Raw genomic sequence first — 14,971 nt, 5'->3', positions numbered from 1 at the left:
ATTTTTTAAGTGTCATAAGACTAGGTCTACAAAAATAATAATGTAGTAAAATTAAAATTTTAATTTTGGCACACCAGGAAAAATAGCCATCACATTTACCATCTGGTTTCAATGTATTCATTTTATTTTTATTTTTATGAATAATTTACAGAAGTAAGAATAAAGAGATGGTAAAAAACAGCAAAATAAGAATTTAAACATAGCAGACCACATTTTTATTTCATATTTTCCTGATTTTGGAGGTAATGTAACCTGAAATTGGCAATGCCTTTGAATGCAAATAACTGGTCATGAGCTGTCATATATGAACCTAGAACATTATCATCTCGTAAATACTGGATCCAGATTTTAAACAGATCTCTAGTAGGTTATAGCTCATCATTATCTCTGGTTCTTCCTGCATATGCATTATTATCACAGTGTAATGCTATGGAAAAATTTGAGGGTTCATGATTTTGTAGAAAAGAAGGTGGCCATGTTTTTGTTTCACAATTACAAAAATATTTTCATTTTTACTTTTATAAATGTCAATCAATCAGATTGAGCAACCCAATGAACTTTTAAAATTTCTACATAATGTCTGTCTTTCCCAGTCACCTTTACATATATACCTACCTTCAGCATTTGTCCATTTATGAATATCAAGTAAATTTTATCAACAAATACTATAAAAGATAAAATAATTGTCATATGTCCTTTTACCAAAGCAGGATGGTCCAGGTTCTTGTGCAAAATACTAAATGATGAAGTCCTTCCTATTAAATAATTAATGGGTTAGAATATCATGTTTCCTTTTTGTCTTTGTAAATATATTGTTTACTCTGATTCTCAAGTCTGACAGAATTTATCTGAAGGACTCATAGCCCAAGATTTTGCTTCTATGGTCAGTTTTACCTCATCATTAGAATCTCAAGTGCTCTGTCTCTGCCTTCATTTTCTCACTCATCTAATTATTGTGAAATATCTTTCTCTTAATTTTATTCTTTATCCCATTATGGGCAGAAAATTAAGAATTCCAAATTCTTAACTGTGTTCAATGGAAGCTGAAAAGAATATGGCAAAGATGGCATCTCTAGACTTCTTTTATAACTTTTTGAAAGATGTATTACACAACACAATTAGAAAACTGAAGGATGATACAGTGGTGACATTCATTTCTAGGCAATTTCGTAATTTTTTTTGTTTCCTTATTTTAGTTTTTTTAGCACAATTAGAAATAATTGATGAGTGATGATGAAGTAATTTCTAGCATAATGAAGTAGCAAAATACTTTAAAATACATTCATTTCTAGGCAATTTCGTAATTTTTTTTGTTTCCTTATTTTAGTTTTTTAGCACAATTAGAAATAATTGATGAGTGATGATGAAGTAATTTCTAGCATAATGAAGTAGCAAAATACTTTAAAATACAGGAAATGTAAGATCACTAAAATATCATAATGTATCTTAGATCCTATAATGCATCTTAGATTTATAAAATGATCAATAGACTAAGTGATGAAGAAAATGAGTTTAACTTACTAAAAATAAGTATTTTTTCCTTTTGATTTTTGGAAAACCTGTAAGAAACAAAAGTCATGAAATATCAGTCTTTACAAATAATTAAAACTGCTGCACAGAGAAACCTAAAAACTGAACTTGGGGCCGGGTGCAGTGGCTCACGCCTGTAATCCCAGCACTTTGGGAGGCAGGCAGATCACCTGAGGTCAGGGGTTCATGACCAGCCTGGCCAACAAGGTGAAACCCCGTCTCTACTAAAAATACAAAAATTAGCTGGGCGTGGTGGTGGGTGCCTGTAATCCCTGCTACTTGGGAGGCTGAGGCAGCAGAATCACTTGAACCCCGGGCGGCAGAGGTTGCATTGAGCTGAGATTGAGTGCCACTGCACTCTAGCCTGGGTGACAGAGCAAGGCTCTGTCTTAAAAAAAAAAAAAAAAAACAAAAAAAAACTAGGATCAGTGGGCCTTGGTGATACTGCAAAGGTTAAAAAGTTTGATTCAGTCACATGGTGAATAAAAGGATAGGGACATTGGTAAGACCACTTTTTCCCTAAACCTGATAATACCCAAGAAGTGGATCCTTAATGAAACTAACTTTTTAATTTTCTCCTTTTGTTACCTGGACTTTATACTGTGTTCAGAGGAGCATGAAAATGTAATGAGCTATCAGCTGTGAGCAAATTTATTAAATAGAGTGAATGAAAAGAGAACCAGACCAATAATTTAAGAATTCTAACTAGCTCAGGCTTGGACATTAACTAGTTCTGTTTCTTTGGGCTGACTAATCCTGGAAATTATGTGTATTGGAAAGAACACATTGTTGAGTCAGCCACAACAAGAACCTGCTTCTTTGGACTCAAGCTCCCTGCCTCTCAATTTTCTCATGTTTAATAGAGAGAAAACCCTGCTTCACGGGGTTATTGTAAGTACTAAATAAACTACTAGAGACTGTCAGACTCTGGAGGGCTGGAACGCTCTTAACCATCTTTATTTTTCCTGTGACTAGAAGTTATCTGAGTATTTATTGGGTAAATTTTGTTACACATGTTTATGAACTGTGTATTATAAACTGTAAAATGTACAATTACAAGGTCATTTTGTTTGTATCATTACAGCTGTGTTAAGTGCTCTACAAATTTAAGGTATTTTCCTTTATCTTAAAAATCCTTTGGGAAAAGAAAGTTATAGTTTAATCAGTGCCTCCTTCTACATGGGCTCATAGTTTTTATCAAATCAAGGAAAACATGTAAAAGGAAAGCTTTGGGACATTTTCTAGAATTTGATATTTACCAAGTGTAGATTTATATTTATTAAGCCTCATCTCTGATTATTTTTTAAATGGCAGGCACTAAATAATTATCATTGTTTTTGTCCTAAATTAGATGACTGACTGGTTCATAAGTTCAGAAATTTCATTGTGGTGCTGTAAATTTTATAGAGTAAAACATCTTTGTATGTCCTCTAAGATGACATGGTCTAAAAATATTAGTTTAGGTTTCTCACTCAATAAGAATTTAAAATTTTTCTTGCCTTTTCTTTTCCCTTGTCCTTTAACTCATTTATTACAAATCTTATGAGAAATTGACTTGAATAATTTTCCAAATCTTCAGTCTCTTTGCCATTTTAATCTCAATTTCATACATAGGGAGACCAAGCATTTTAAGAAATCCTGGGGTGATCATTTGAAAGTTATACCCCACTTGCTAACTCCCCATCCCCATCTTTTTTGGCTCTGCAATATAGCCTATTCAGCAAAGGGAAATAAATCTAACTTGGATTTACACATATAACTTGTTTAACTAACTAGTTAGTTTGGTTAGAGTCATTGTTCAGGACCTGAGTATAAATTAGGTGAATGCTTATTGCAGCACCATTCAAGTTTCCTTGAGAAGTCACTTAGGCCTGTGGCAGAGAAAGTAGGATCTAAGGCTTGATGACTGTAAGTTTGATCTGCTATTTAACCCTCATGGATACTAGCCAGAGCTTGGGCTATCGATAACTCTTGCCTTAGCATCAGTGTATGATTGTATGTATGTGAGACACTCTATCCTTATTTGTATCTTTAGTTAGTTGACAGGTTCATGAAAGGTAAGAACTGTGGTTAGCCTTTGTATGATGTTAAAGCAAAAATATAGAGGAAATTCCTAAATTGGCGTTGAGTCTAGAAGGGTCTCTTAAAACACTTCAAATTGTTTACTTTTATTATACAACAAGTGTTATTACCATAGTAGTTCCGTAACACTTGGCCATTGACTGGCTGCTTATCACCTGTGTCACAGATCCCATTCTGTTATCTACTCCCTTAGATCTTTATAAACAACGAGTGGCAGAACTCAGAGAGTGGGAGAGTGTTCCCTGTCTATAATCCAGCCACAGGAGAACAGGTGTGTGAAGTTCAAGAAGCAGACAAGGTATGTCTTTTGTAGATAAAAGATTTCCTATGAAATAACTGCCTTCAAACAGCAGAGCAGCAAACATATGCTCTCAGTACACCACTACATGCTCATGCTTCACTTTTTTCATGACAGTGGATGGTTCTTCCTTTATTTGGAGTGTTTTTCTTCAGTTGTGCCTCTTCCTCTCTAACAGGCAGATATAGACAAAGCAGTGCAGGCAGCCCGCCTGGCTTTCTCTCTTGGTTCAGTGTGGAGAAGGATGGATGCTTCAGAAAGGGGACGTCTGTTGGATAAGCTTGCAGACTTGGTGGAACGGGACAGGGCAGTTCTTGCAGTAAGTAACCTAAGAAAACATTAAGTCTTTAACCCACATTTGCCATTCTGCTGAAATTTACATTCTTCAGCTGTATTTTATTTTATTTTTTAAGACAGAGTCTAGCTCTGTCGCCCAGGCTGGAGCGCAGTGGCACGATTTCAGCTTACTGCAACCTCTGCCTCCCAGGTTCAAGCGATTCTCCTGCCTCAGCCTCCTGAGTAGCTGGGATTACATGCACGTGTCACCACACCTGGCTAATTTTTGTATTTTTAGTAGAGACGGGGTTTCATTATGTTGGTCAGGCTGGTCTTGAGCTCCTAAAAGGATACTTTGAAGCAGACCTGGGGAAAAAGCAAAGGAATAGGTAATACATATGAAAAATGAGACATGTTTGGATTTGGGGATCAGATGGAGAAGGAGAAATGGAGGATCAGCTGAATATCTTTTCTCATTGAATTTTGAAGAGAAAACTGGAGCTTTCCATGACTGGTAAGTACCTTCTTTTCTAAAACTCCCCCTCCCCATGACAAATTAAAAACAGTCAAGCAACAAGAGAGTCACCATGCTGCTTGCAGAAAACGAGTATCAAATGATTCTTATGAGAATGAAATAGAAAAAGTTTTTACCTCCCCAGAGTTAACCTCTCTTGAGTAAAAAGAATCCTTCAGAACCAGAGGGGATGGTACGGACCTCTCATACACTTCTGCTCCGTTTGCCCTGTCATTCTGTGAGCCAGTAGAAAGGAGAGACAGCAGGAGATAGCAACTTCCTTTCACTAAAACAATGATTTTCCTCACATAACGAACTTCTCCTGCCCTAATGGGTTTTGTTGTTGTTGCTGTTTTTAAAATAAAAGTCAATTTCTTAGAGAATATAAACTTTTTGGAAACTGAAACCATTTAGGAATGTATGCACTATACATTTGGGATCTCCACCTGGTATCAATGAATATTTAGGGTTTCCTTGTTCAGTCAGGGCATTCAAGCCATGAGTACTATATCCTTCCGCCTACTTGGGAAAATAGGTCACTATTGGGCTTGCTTCTGGGGAAGGAATCATTTTTTCCCTTTCTCAGTGTCCCTCCTACCGTAGTTCTTCCCTTCTACCATCCCCCTCAGGAATCTGTTCATAGTATGGGAACAAAATGATTCCTTTATGGAAATGGTTTGGGATTCTAGCTATATGTAACATTTATGTGTATATAAAAACATTTTCTAATCTGGCACTCTAGGGAATACTCTTCCAATGAGGTGTTTATTCATACTGTGAAAAAGGTGTTTCATGGTGAAGAAATTCCTCCTTGCAGATTCACAAGACACTGGGCATATTAAAGGCTCAGGAAAAGCTACTAAATGCTTCTCAAGCTTATTTGAGTCTCATCACCATTTTTCTGGCTAACATACCAATGTCATGCAAAACCAAGTTTTTTGGGACACATTACTTGTCTTTTCACTGGATTATCATTTTCTTGAGAATTAAACTTGTATTTTACCTTTTTTTGGTAATCCTAGCATGGTTCTTAGCACATAAATGGCAAATGAGGGCACATAGGTTGTCAATAAATGACTGTTTAATTGAGCTAAAGATATATGATATCTATAGCATTGGATTAACACTGTGCTAGAAGATGATTAATTAATTTCTCCAGTTATATTTTCATATAATAAAACTCAAATGCCTTTCTTTTTCTTCTCTGTGTCTCACTGATCAGATCTCTTTTCCTACCACACCTAAATGAGATTCCTGTTTTAAACACTCTCAAGCTATGAGAAAAGTGAGTTTTAGTAAGAGGTAGCCTGTGGAAGAAAGGGGAGCTCCTGACTGGAAAACTGAAGTTAATACTGCATCCAAAGTAAACACAATTGAAAATAGACCTAGAGCTGGCAATTGTCAGTGGATTTGACTGGTGTCGGCAGCTCACAGGGACCATTTAGGCAGCCCAAATTCTGGTTATTGACACTATTCACTCTAAGCTGTGCAGATTTTGGTGCTATGCTAGCTGTATAGAGAACGTAATGCCTATCTTGTAAACATATACATGTTCTAAAAAGTACTAGGAAATAGTTTGATTCCCTTTTTTAAGGGTGAGCCAATATACAGTGATAAGTAACATGATATTTTTAAATAAGCTTCATTTTATACACATACTAAGTAGATAAATTACACTGGAAGTCATAGTATTTTCATCTCATTGATTGGAGAATATATTAATTTTAGCTTTGTCAGAGATCAAATAATTTTCACACCAGTATGTCTTATAAAATACACTTGTAGGAAAAAAAGAAAATTACAAACATGTTTGTTAATTTCATTTGTCGAACTTGTAACACCTTTAATATTTCTCAAGTCAAAATACTCTTCTCATTTCAGCATGTTCATTGTTTTTGTTACAGACTTAGCCAGTTCAGGAACATGTCGTTAAAATAATAATGTTTATAATGTAAAGCAGTTCAATATTGCTATTTTTATTAAATGGAGCAGATATTTCACTCTTAATAGGTAATGGTTGTTAATGTAAATGTTTACAAAAAACCAGCCTTTAAGTTGTTAACATCTGGGCTTCCCTAGAGGAGATCTTGTTTATTTGGTGGTAATAAATAAACTTGCTGTGCACCGTGGATATTCCATTTCTCAGCAGGGTTCTTGGCAGCTGTGGAGAACACTTTCTATTCTCATCAGTTGCATAAAGAGCCCATGTTTCTGCTCCTCTTTATGGATTCAGATTACTGGTGTAGACGCCAAAAAATCCCCAATGAGCTCTGATCATTAATATAACGGAAGCTGTTTTGACAAGCAGAACATTTCTTTATCATTAGTTAAAGAAATATTGTGTTAATGTATTTGGATAGTGGTTACTGGAAGCACAGGAATATGCACATATATACTCATTGTGGTTTTTACTAGGAACTAAACCAAACTGACAGTACTAGAAATCTTTTTATTTGAGAATTCATAGTTGACCAGGTATGCAACTCCATATGCATTTGTATTCTCTCTCTTCCTTTTTTCTTCTGCTCTAGAAATTAGTGTATCGCTGGGAAGTTCTGGGGACTTAATATCTCTCCATTTCTCTTCCAACAGACCATGGAATCCCTAAATGGTGGCAAACCATTCCTGCAAGCTTTTTATGTGGATTTGCAGGGCGTCATCAAAACCCTTCGATATTATGCAGGCTGGGCTGATAAAATTCATGGGATGACCATTCCTGTAGGTATGTGAAATCTGAGTACGTTGAAAAGGAAAATGTGAGACCACCAGAAATGCGCTTTGGCCACCAAACACCAACAGCAGTCACACAGAATACAGATATGAGCACACTTACAGCAGTTAGAACTGAGTGAAGAACCAACCAAATTACGTCACTGACTCTGACAACATCCCTTTTTCTATAGATAGAAATATATAAGTATAGGGGCATGCCACTTAATACATCATTCATCTAAGGAAGAGGTATGTATTTGTCAGCTGGTAAGTGGTCAGCATTGTGCTAGATTAGGTGCTGGGGTAGGTATGAAGGGGCATTATTGGGTGGAGGGAAGTCATGGAAAATTCCAGCAAGGTTAAGACTTGCTCCTTGCCCTCCTGAAACATATAAGATCTACTCTTTGGAAGGAAATATTCTAAGTGTTAACAGTTGTCTCTGAGTGGTGAGATTATGGCTGATTTTCAGTTTCTTTTTAATATTTTTCTCTACTTTCTATATTTCTCGAACGGCCATGAATTACTTTCATAATCTATACAAACAACACTAATCCTAACCCCTTTTTATTATTAAGATTCAGGTTACATGACAGAATCAACAATACAAAAAACTTAAAGGCCCCTATAGGAGTGTTATAATTGGGTGCTAAGTTGTGTGCTTTACCTGTCAGTGCTCTAGCCCTTTAAATGAGAGGGAAAGTATGCAAGACTAAAGCAACTAAAGCAGTCAGTGAAGAGATTTTTATCTGTGCTTGAATACTAGTGATAGCTAATACCAATTGAGTGCTTTCACAGCAACCCCAAGAGAAAGGCACTGTTATAAACATCTTCAGTTTACAAAAGTGGAAAGAGGTCTGGCGAAGTAAAATTAGTTTTCCTAATTCACAGAGTAAATAAGTTTTAGAGCTAAAACTTTGACGTTAGAACCTAGGCTTGTAACCACTTCATTAGAGAATTCAAAATAGATCCTAGGAGGAAGAGATATCCTTATAGGAAAGGGATGGACTGAAAGAGATAGGGAGTGGTGAATAGACATAAGGAAAGGAAATGCACATTTATTGAGTGGATACTAGATGCCACTTAGCACTGTGCCAGGTGCTCTACCTGTGTTCTCCAGAAGGCAGTCTGCTTTCCATGGAGAGTGCATAGTAGCAGGATTGGAAAGTGATGCTCAGGACTTTGAAGTGTCTCTTTTGGGCCTTCTTAGCCAGGCTGAGCAGTACTGATCTACTGAAAAAGGGAGTGGTTTGGCTGATAGTGTGGATGGCTGGGAATAGTTCTTCTCCAATTTAATGTGCTCATGAATCACTGAGGGTCTTTTTCAAGTGCAGTTTTTGACTGAATAAGTCTGGGGTGGGGCCTGAGACTCTGCATGTCTAACCAGCTTCTGGTCCTCTGCATTGAGTAGCAAGGAGAGGATGCAGCAGAACCAAGTTAGGTGGCTGTTGTGATGCCTCATGTAGGTGTGGTATGACAAGGTAAGAATAATTTACAGTGAGAATGGAGATGATTTAGAGACAAGACTTCCAAGGATTATTTTTTAAATTGCCCCTACAAATGATGATGACATGTGGAATGTTAGTTTCTAGAAAATGGGTTTCTGATTGTAGGGGCTCTTCCCTTCCATCTAGAGGTTTTTCCCTTGTTCAACTGACTGAGAAGGGTGGAGAAGATTGCCCTTGGGGAAAGTCAGAATCTTAGTTCAGTTCTGACTCTAAGGATATTACAGAACAGCTGTTTTCCAGCATCACTTGCAAGATGTGGGGATGGCCTAAGTGAGGTAGAAAGTCACTATTCGTTATGAGCATACCTATTAGAGGGCCTGAGAATTAAAACCTTTGTCAACAGTGGGACACATGTCAGTCTTTTTAGGTGGGCCTGTCCTGTATCAGTACAGAAAGGTAAATTTACAAGATCAAAGTCCCTAGTTGTTGGTTTTTTTGGTCCCCACTCCACCTGTCATTTCATTATTAAAACAACAAATATGTTTCAGGTGTTTAAATATCTTTTCAAACTATTTACAAAGCTCTGAGGAAGATTGTGAAACAGAAGGCAATGCACATAGATCTCTATTTGGCCTAACGGTATCTTGGTTTTCTTTTACTTCCTCAGGAGGGAAGATCCTGATTAGATAAAGCTAAATATTGATTGACATCCCTGATAATGTTTGAAGCTTTAATGTAACTTGATCTGGCAATAGAGGTGGTTGGCCCATAAGCCTCACTGTTTTCATCTGATGCGTTTTGGAGATCCTGTGGATGCTTATCTACGAGTTATAAATACAGGGCATAGAAAAGTCTCTCATAGGGCTCTCAGAGTAGTCTTTCCCAACTTTACTCATTAACTGTTGTTAAGTCAATGAAGGAAAAAAATGATGAATTCTCTTAAACTCTAAGTAACTTTTTTTTCCCCAAAAAGTTTTTCTGAAAGTGCATTTAGAGTCATACTAGCATGAGGTACCCTCCCTGCCATCAGGCCTGTTGGCAGAATTCTCAGGAGGCTGAAGTTTGGGTCATAAGAGCTCTCTCCATGGTGTCTCAAACAGATGAGGGAAGGATGGAGGTAGAGGTTAACTTGGCAGCTGTCCTTTCTTTTCCAGTTTTAGATACATTTGGGCTTGCCTAGAGGCCACTTAGAATTCAGCCAACAATGTCTTTAGCTAGTCTAGTGCTTAGTGAATGTAGCTGGACTAAATCAGGGGGAGTCGTAGGGGAAGATCACAGAAAGGGGTATCGTAATCATAATTATTCACTTGTTCTCAAATTTGTTCAGTAAATTAATCCATTTGTATTTGTCTTTTGTAACTCCATAATTTAACATCAGCTTCATTTTGTCTCTGCATACTTGGCTTTTTTTTTTTTTCACAGTGAAGTCTGGAATATAGAAAGTCCGTTAGTCTTTAACCATGAGATCTTTATTGTGCTAAATGCATTTTCCTACAAAACAACCTAATTTTATGTTTGGAATTATAAAGAAATAATGTATTTTATATTTGCATAGAATTTAAAAGTATAAAATATTCTTTTATGTACAATATCTATGTGATTCTGTGTGTGATCTGATGAGATAGTCTGGATTTTAAATGGTATTTTACCCATTTTACATCTAAGAAAATAAGACTGCAAGGGTTTAGTGTCTTGAAGAAGGTCACATGGCTAGTAAGTGGGAGACGTGAGATTCAAACTGAAGTGTTTTTCTGCCTAAGCCATGATAAATTCTCTTCCTATGGAGATTGGTTCAGCAAGGCAGGAAGGTGGCCCTGATGAAGTCTTTACCCCAGTGCAGATTTTTATACTAATATGATGAAGTCTTTACCCCAGTGCAGATTTTTATATGGTTTATTCTCATCATTCATAGTAGTTATGTTTTATAAAGTTGTCACGAACACTGAATTAGCAAATACAGAACTATTGCTCCTAGGGGAAATACAAGATTGGGTTCCTGTGAGCTTCTGATCACAACATTCTTGTCTGCTGATCAGAAAATGGCCTTGATTTATGTGTTTCTGTTGAAAGATCCTTTGTTTAATATATATTGTTGATTTATGAACACTGAACTCATGGCCAACCAGACAAAAGTACTATAACTGATGCCTGAATGAAGCTTGTCTGACACATGTATTTTCTCTGTAAGGCACATTACAGCATTCTTGCACTTAGGAACACTAGACAGCACTCATCACTATGCTTAGGGGCCATTTTAAACAGCAAAATTGTGAACAAAAGGCACAAAAATATGAAAAATGTGGCACTAAACAGACCACAAAAAAGGACACTTTTTTTTTTTTTTTTTAACAATATGAGAGCTGAAGCAAGAAGGCAGAGCGTCACCTTGCTCAACCCCAGCTGAGAATTTGTGCATCAGGTGACTCAAAATTTTCCCTGCTTTGGGGAAATGCAAATTAAAACCACAGCTGAACCACCTCACTACTGCAAAAAAAAAAAGTCCATAATTTAAAAATAAAAAAAATAGATGTTGGCGTGGATGTGGTGAGAGGGAACACTTTTACACTGCTGGTTGGGAATGTAAACTAGTACAATCACTACAGAAAACAGTATGGAGATTCCTTAAAGAACTAAAAGTGGCATTACCATTTGGTCTAGCAATCCCACTACTGGGTGTACCTACCCAGGGAAAATAATTCATTATATGAAAAAGACACATGCACATGCATGTCTATAGCAGTACAATTTGAAACTGCAAAAATCTGGTACCAACCTAACTGCACGTCAGCCAACGAGTGGTTAAAGAAGGTGTGGTAAATATGCACCATGGAATACTACTCTGACATAAAACAGAATGAAATAATGGTCTTTGCAACGTCTTGAATGGAGCTGGAGGCCATTATTCTAAGTGAAGTAACTCAGAAATGGAAAACCAAATATCTTATATTCTCACTTCTAAGTAAGTGCTAAGCTATGAGGATGCAAAGGCATAAGAATGTTATAATGGACTTTGGGGAAGGATGGGAGTGGGGTGAGTGATAAAAGACTACATATTGGGTACAGTGTACACTACCCAGCTGACAGATGCACCAAAATCTTGGAAACCACTGCTAAAGAACTTATCCATGTAACCAAACACCACCTGTACTCCCAAAACTATTGAAATTTAAAAAAAAAATCCCTGCTTTGGATATACATGCCCATAAATGACTCTGAGAACACTCTGTACTTATTTTTGGGTTACAAATAAATTTTAGGTAGTAGGCAAGTTCTTAAATATGGAATCCACAAATAATGAAAATCGACTGTATCTAGAGCCTACTTTTCTCAAGATAGCATTTATGAGGCTTAAATGTTCTGGAACACTTGAGGTGGGGATCTCCCTGCCTAGATCCTAATCATATGGGTAAAGGGGGCTTTCATAGTGAGTGTCAGAGATAATAACACAGTTCTGTTTGGTCACCCATAAAAAAAGAACCTGAAATAGGGTTTTTTGTTGTTAAATTTTTAGATGTAAGACTGCTTTACAACATTGAATTATACTCCATGGTTCATCCAGCATAACATCTCTAACACTAAACAACCAAAAAGAATGGGAAGAAATAATGCCATTATGTCTTTCACTCATTCCCATTTGGGAAGGCTAGGGAAAGGTATCATGTAATTGGAAGGGATTTTCTTTTACCTCCTTTCTGTGGCATCAACTTTGATCTCTTATTCCTTCACCCATTTCTTCATACGTTCATTTATTTAACAGATTTTTTTTAGCATCTGCTATGTTTCAGCTCCTGTATTAGGCATTGGGGTTACAAAGGCAAATAACTAAGATGTTTATAGGACAGTAAGAAAAACAAGTAGCGAAGCAACTGCAATATAGTGTGATCTATTTAGATATGGAAGCATGAAATTTGGTGGGACACCATAGGAGAGACATCTCCTAGTATTAAGGCCTCCTGGAGAGGGTGGTGGGCTGTCTAAGTGATAACCTGAAGGACAAGTTAAGTGAACATGGAGTCAGGGACATTACAGGCAGTGGGAGTAGCTGGCACAAAGTATGAGGGAGGAGAGTACCATGAGTTAGTGGATCTAAAAGTATAAGCAGATATGAAAGACAGTAGAGCCCCAAGTCTGGGTCAGCCATGCTGCAAGTTTTATTCTGTAGGCAATAGTGAGTCACCAAATTAAATAGGTGAGTGCCTTGATCAAAATTACATTTTAGGAATTGCATCAAATCTGTATATTGCTTTGGAAAGTATGGTCATTTTAACAATATTGAGTCTTCTAATCCATGAACATGGGGTGTTTTTCCATTTGTGTCATCGGTGATTTTTTTCATTAGTATTTTGTACTTCTGCTTGTAGAGATCTTTCACCTCCTTAATTAAATATTGTTAGGTATTTTGGAGGGGCTATTGTAAATAAAATGAACCTAAGTGCTGTTCAATGGATGACTGGATAAAATTATATATATATAATATATATATATATATATATATATATATATACACACACACACACACACACACATACATACATACACACACACACACACAAATCATGGGATACTACACAGCCATAAAAATTATGAAATCATTTCTTTTGTAGCAACATGGTTGGGGTTGGAGGCCATTATACTGAAATAAGTGAAATAACCCAGAAACAGAAACTAATACCACATGCTTTCACTTATAAGTGAGAGCTAAGCGGTAGGTAAACATGGACATATGGAGAGACCTAATAGACATTGGGAGCCTTCAAAAGGAGGGAGAGTGAGAGGGGGCTGAGGATTGAAAACTACCTGTTGGGTACCACGTTGACTATTCTGGTGATGGGGGCACTAGAAGCCCAAGGCTCATAGTTATGCAATATATCCATGTAACAAATCTGCACATAAACCCATTGAATCTATTTGAAAAATTGCATTTTAGAAAGAGCACTTTGACTACAAATGGATAATCAGTTAGAGACAGCAAATACTTGTTTAATTTCTCCCCATAAAGGATAGATTTCACTTTGACTACAAATGGATAATCAGTTAGAGGGAGCAAATACCTGCTTAATTTCTCCCCGTAAAGGGTAGCCTTCAACTAGAATACTTGGGAAGGAGACAAAAGGGTTATCTCATGACCACTTTTGAGCAATGAAAAAGTGGGTGGCTGCTTCTCTCTCTGAATTGGAAATTTCTCCCACCACTCTTCATTCTGTTTCACTCAAGGCCCACAGCTGGATGTTATTGCACAATTATGCAATACTAGTTTGATTCACAAGAGTCTTGATGTTGTTTCCTTTACAACACTATCCATTATTTCCTGCCATGGTACCCAATGGAGCCATTGTCTCTGACCATAAATCCTAAGCTTTGACCCTTTTACGATGGCAGTGCCTAATTATGATGATAAATAATAATCATTACTATGACTTATGGAACACCTTTTACCTGTTACATTATCGCTAATGTTATAGCAGCCCTAAAGAAAAGTATTGTTTTCTCCATTTTGAGTATTTTTAACCTGTATTCAAATCCTCTTCTCTCACATCTACAACCTCTTTGTGATGAAGGAAGGATCAACGCTTGGTTTTCATTTACTTAGGGAGAAATGGAAGTTAATTTGTATTGCCTTAGATTTTTCTCTGTAGCAAGTGTTGATTTTACTGATTTTATGTAAGCAGAAAAAAATGTCCATGTTTTAAGCTGAATTCTGATATTAAAATGGACTTACGATATATTAGCATATAGAAAAGGTTAAAAACTACCCAGGTCATATATAACTTTCCATTTCACCCTCTTCCAGTTTAACCTGTTAAAGAATAGGATACAAATACACAAAGATAGTGACTCAGATCCTAAGATTTTGCCTTGAATCAGCTTGATCTGGTTTACTGTCATTAACAAATACATAGGGTGAAATCTGAAGTATTCTTGTTCCATCAGAATAAGAGTGAGGGGTGATTTGCTCTGCCCACCTAACAACAACCAGTGCTTGCTTGTTAGTGGGACCTGAATTGATTGTGACAGGAGGTCATGAAGTCAGCTTCACAAGGGAACCTTTTTAAGAGGTTGAAGCTGAAAAGGGCCTCAGGGATTCCTAAGGCTGATCTCCTGATTTTACAGAGA

General features: G+C 36.8%; 1 protein-coding gene across 2 annotated transcripts in view; it reads left to right on the top strand.

The window, feature by feature from the left end:
• Positions 1 to 14,971, top strand: part of ALDH1A2 (aldehyde dehydrogenase 1 family member A2) — a 112,639-nt gene that overhangs the window by 48,265 nt on the left and 49,403 nt on the right. For both annotated transcript variants that reach the window (XM_001172159.6, XM_009429223.5), the window contains exons 2-4: positions 3,806 to 3,910; positions 4,089 to 4,229; positions 7,293 to 7,422. In XM_001172159.6, coding sequence (XP_001172159.1) covers positions 3,806 to 3,910; positions 4,089 to 4,229; positions 7,293 to 7,422 — 376 coding nt within the window. The remainder of the gene's footprint in view (positions 1 to 3,805; positions 3,911 to 4,088; positions 4,230 to 7,292; positions 7,423 to 14,971) is intronic.

This window comes from Pan troglodytes, chromosome 16, assembly GCF_028858775.2.
Source record: "Pan troglodytes isolate AG18354 chromosome 16, NHGRI_mPanTro3-v2.0_pri, whole genome shotgun sequence".
In the NCBI taxonomy this organism is placed as follows: Eukaryota; Metazoa; Chordata; class Mammalia; order Primates; family Hominidae; genus Pan; species Pan troglodytes.
Note: the sequence above shows the minus strand (reverse complement) of the source record. Positions and strands in the feature narration are given on the sequence as shown.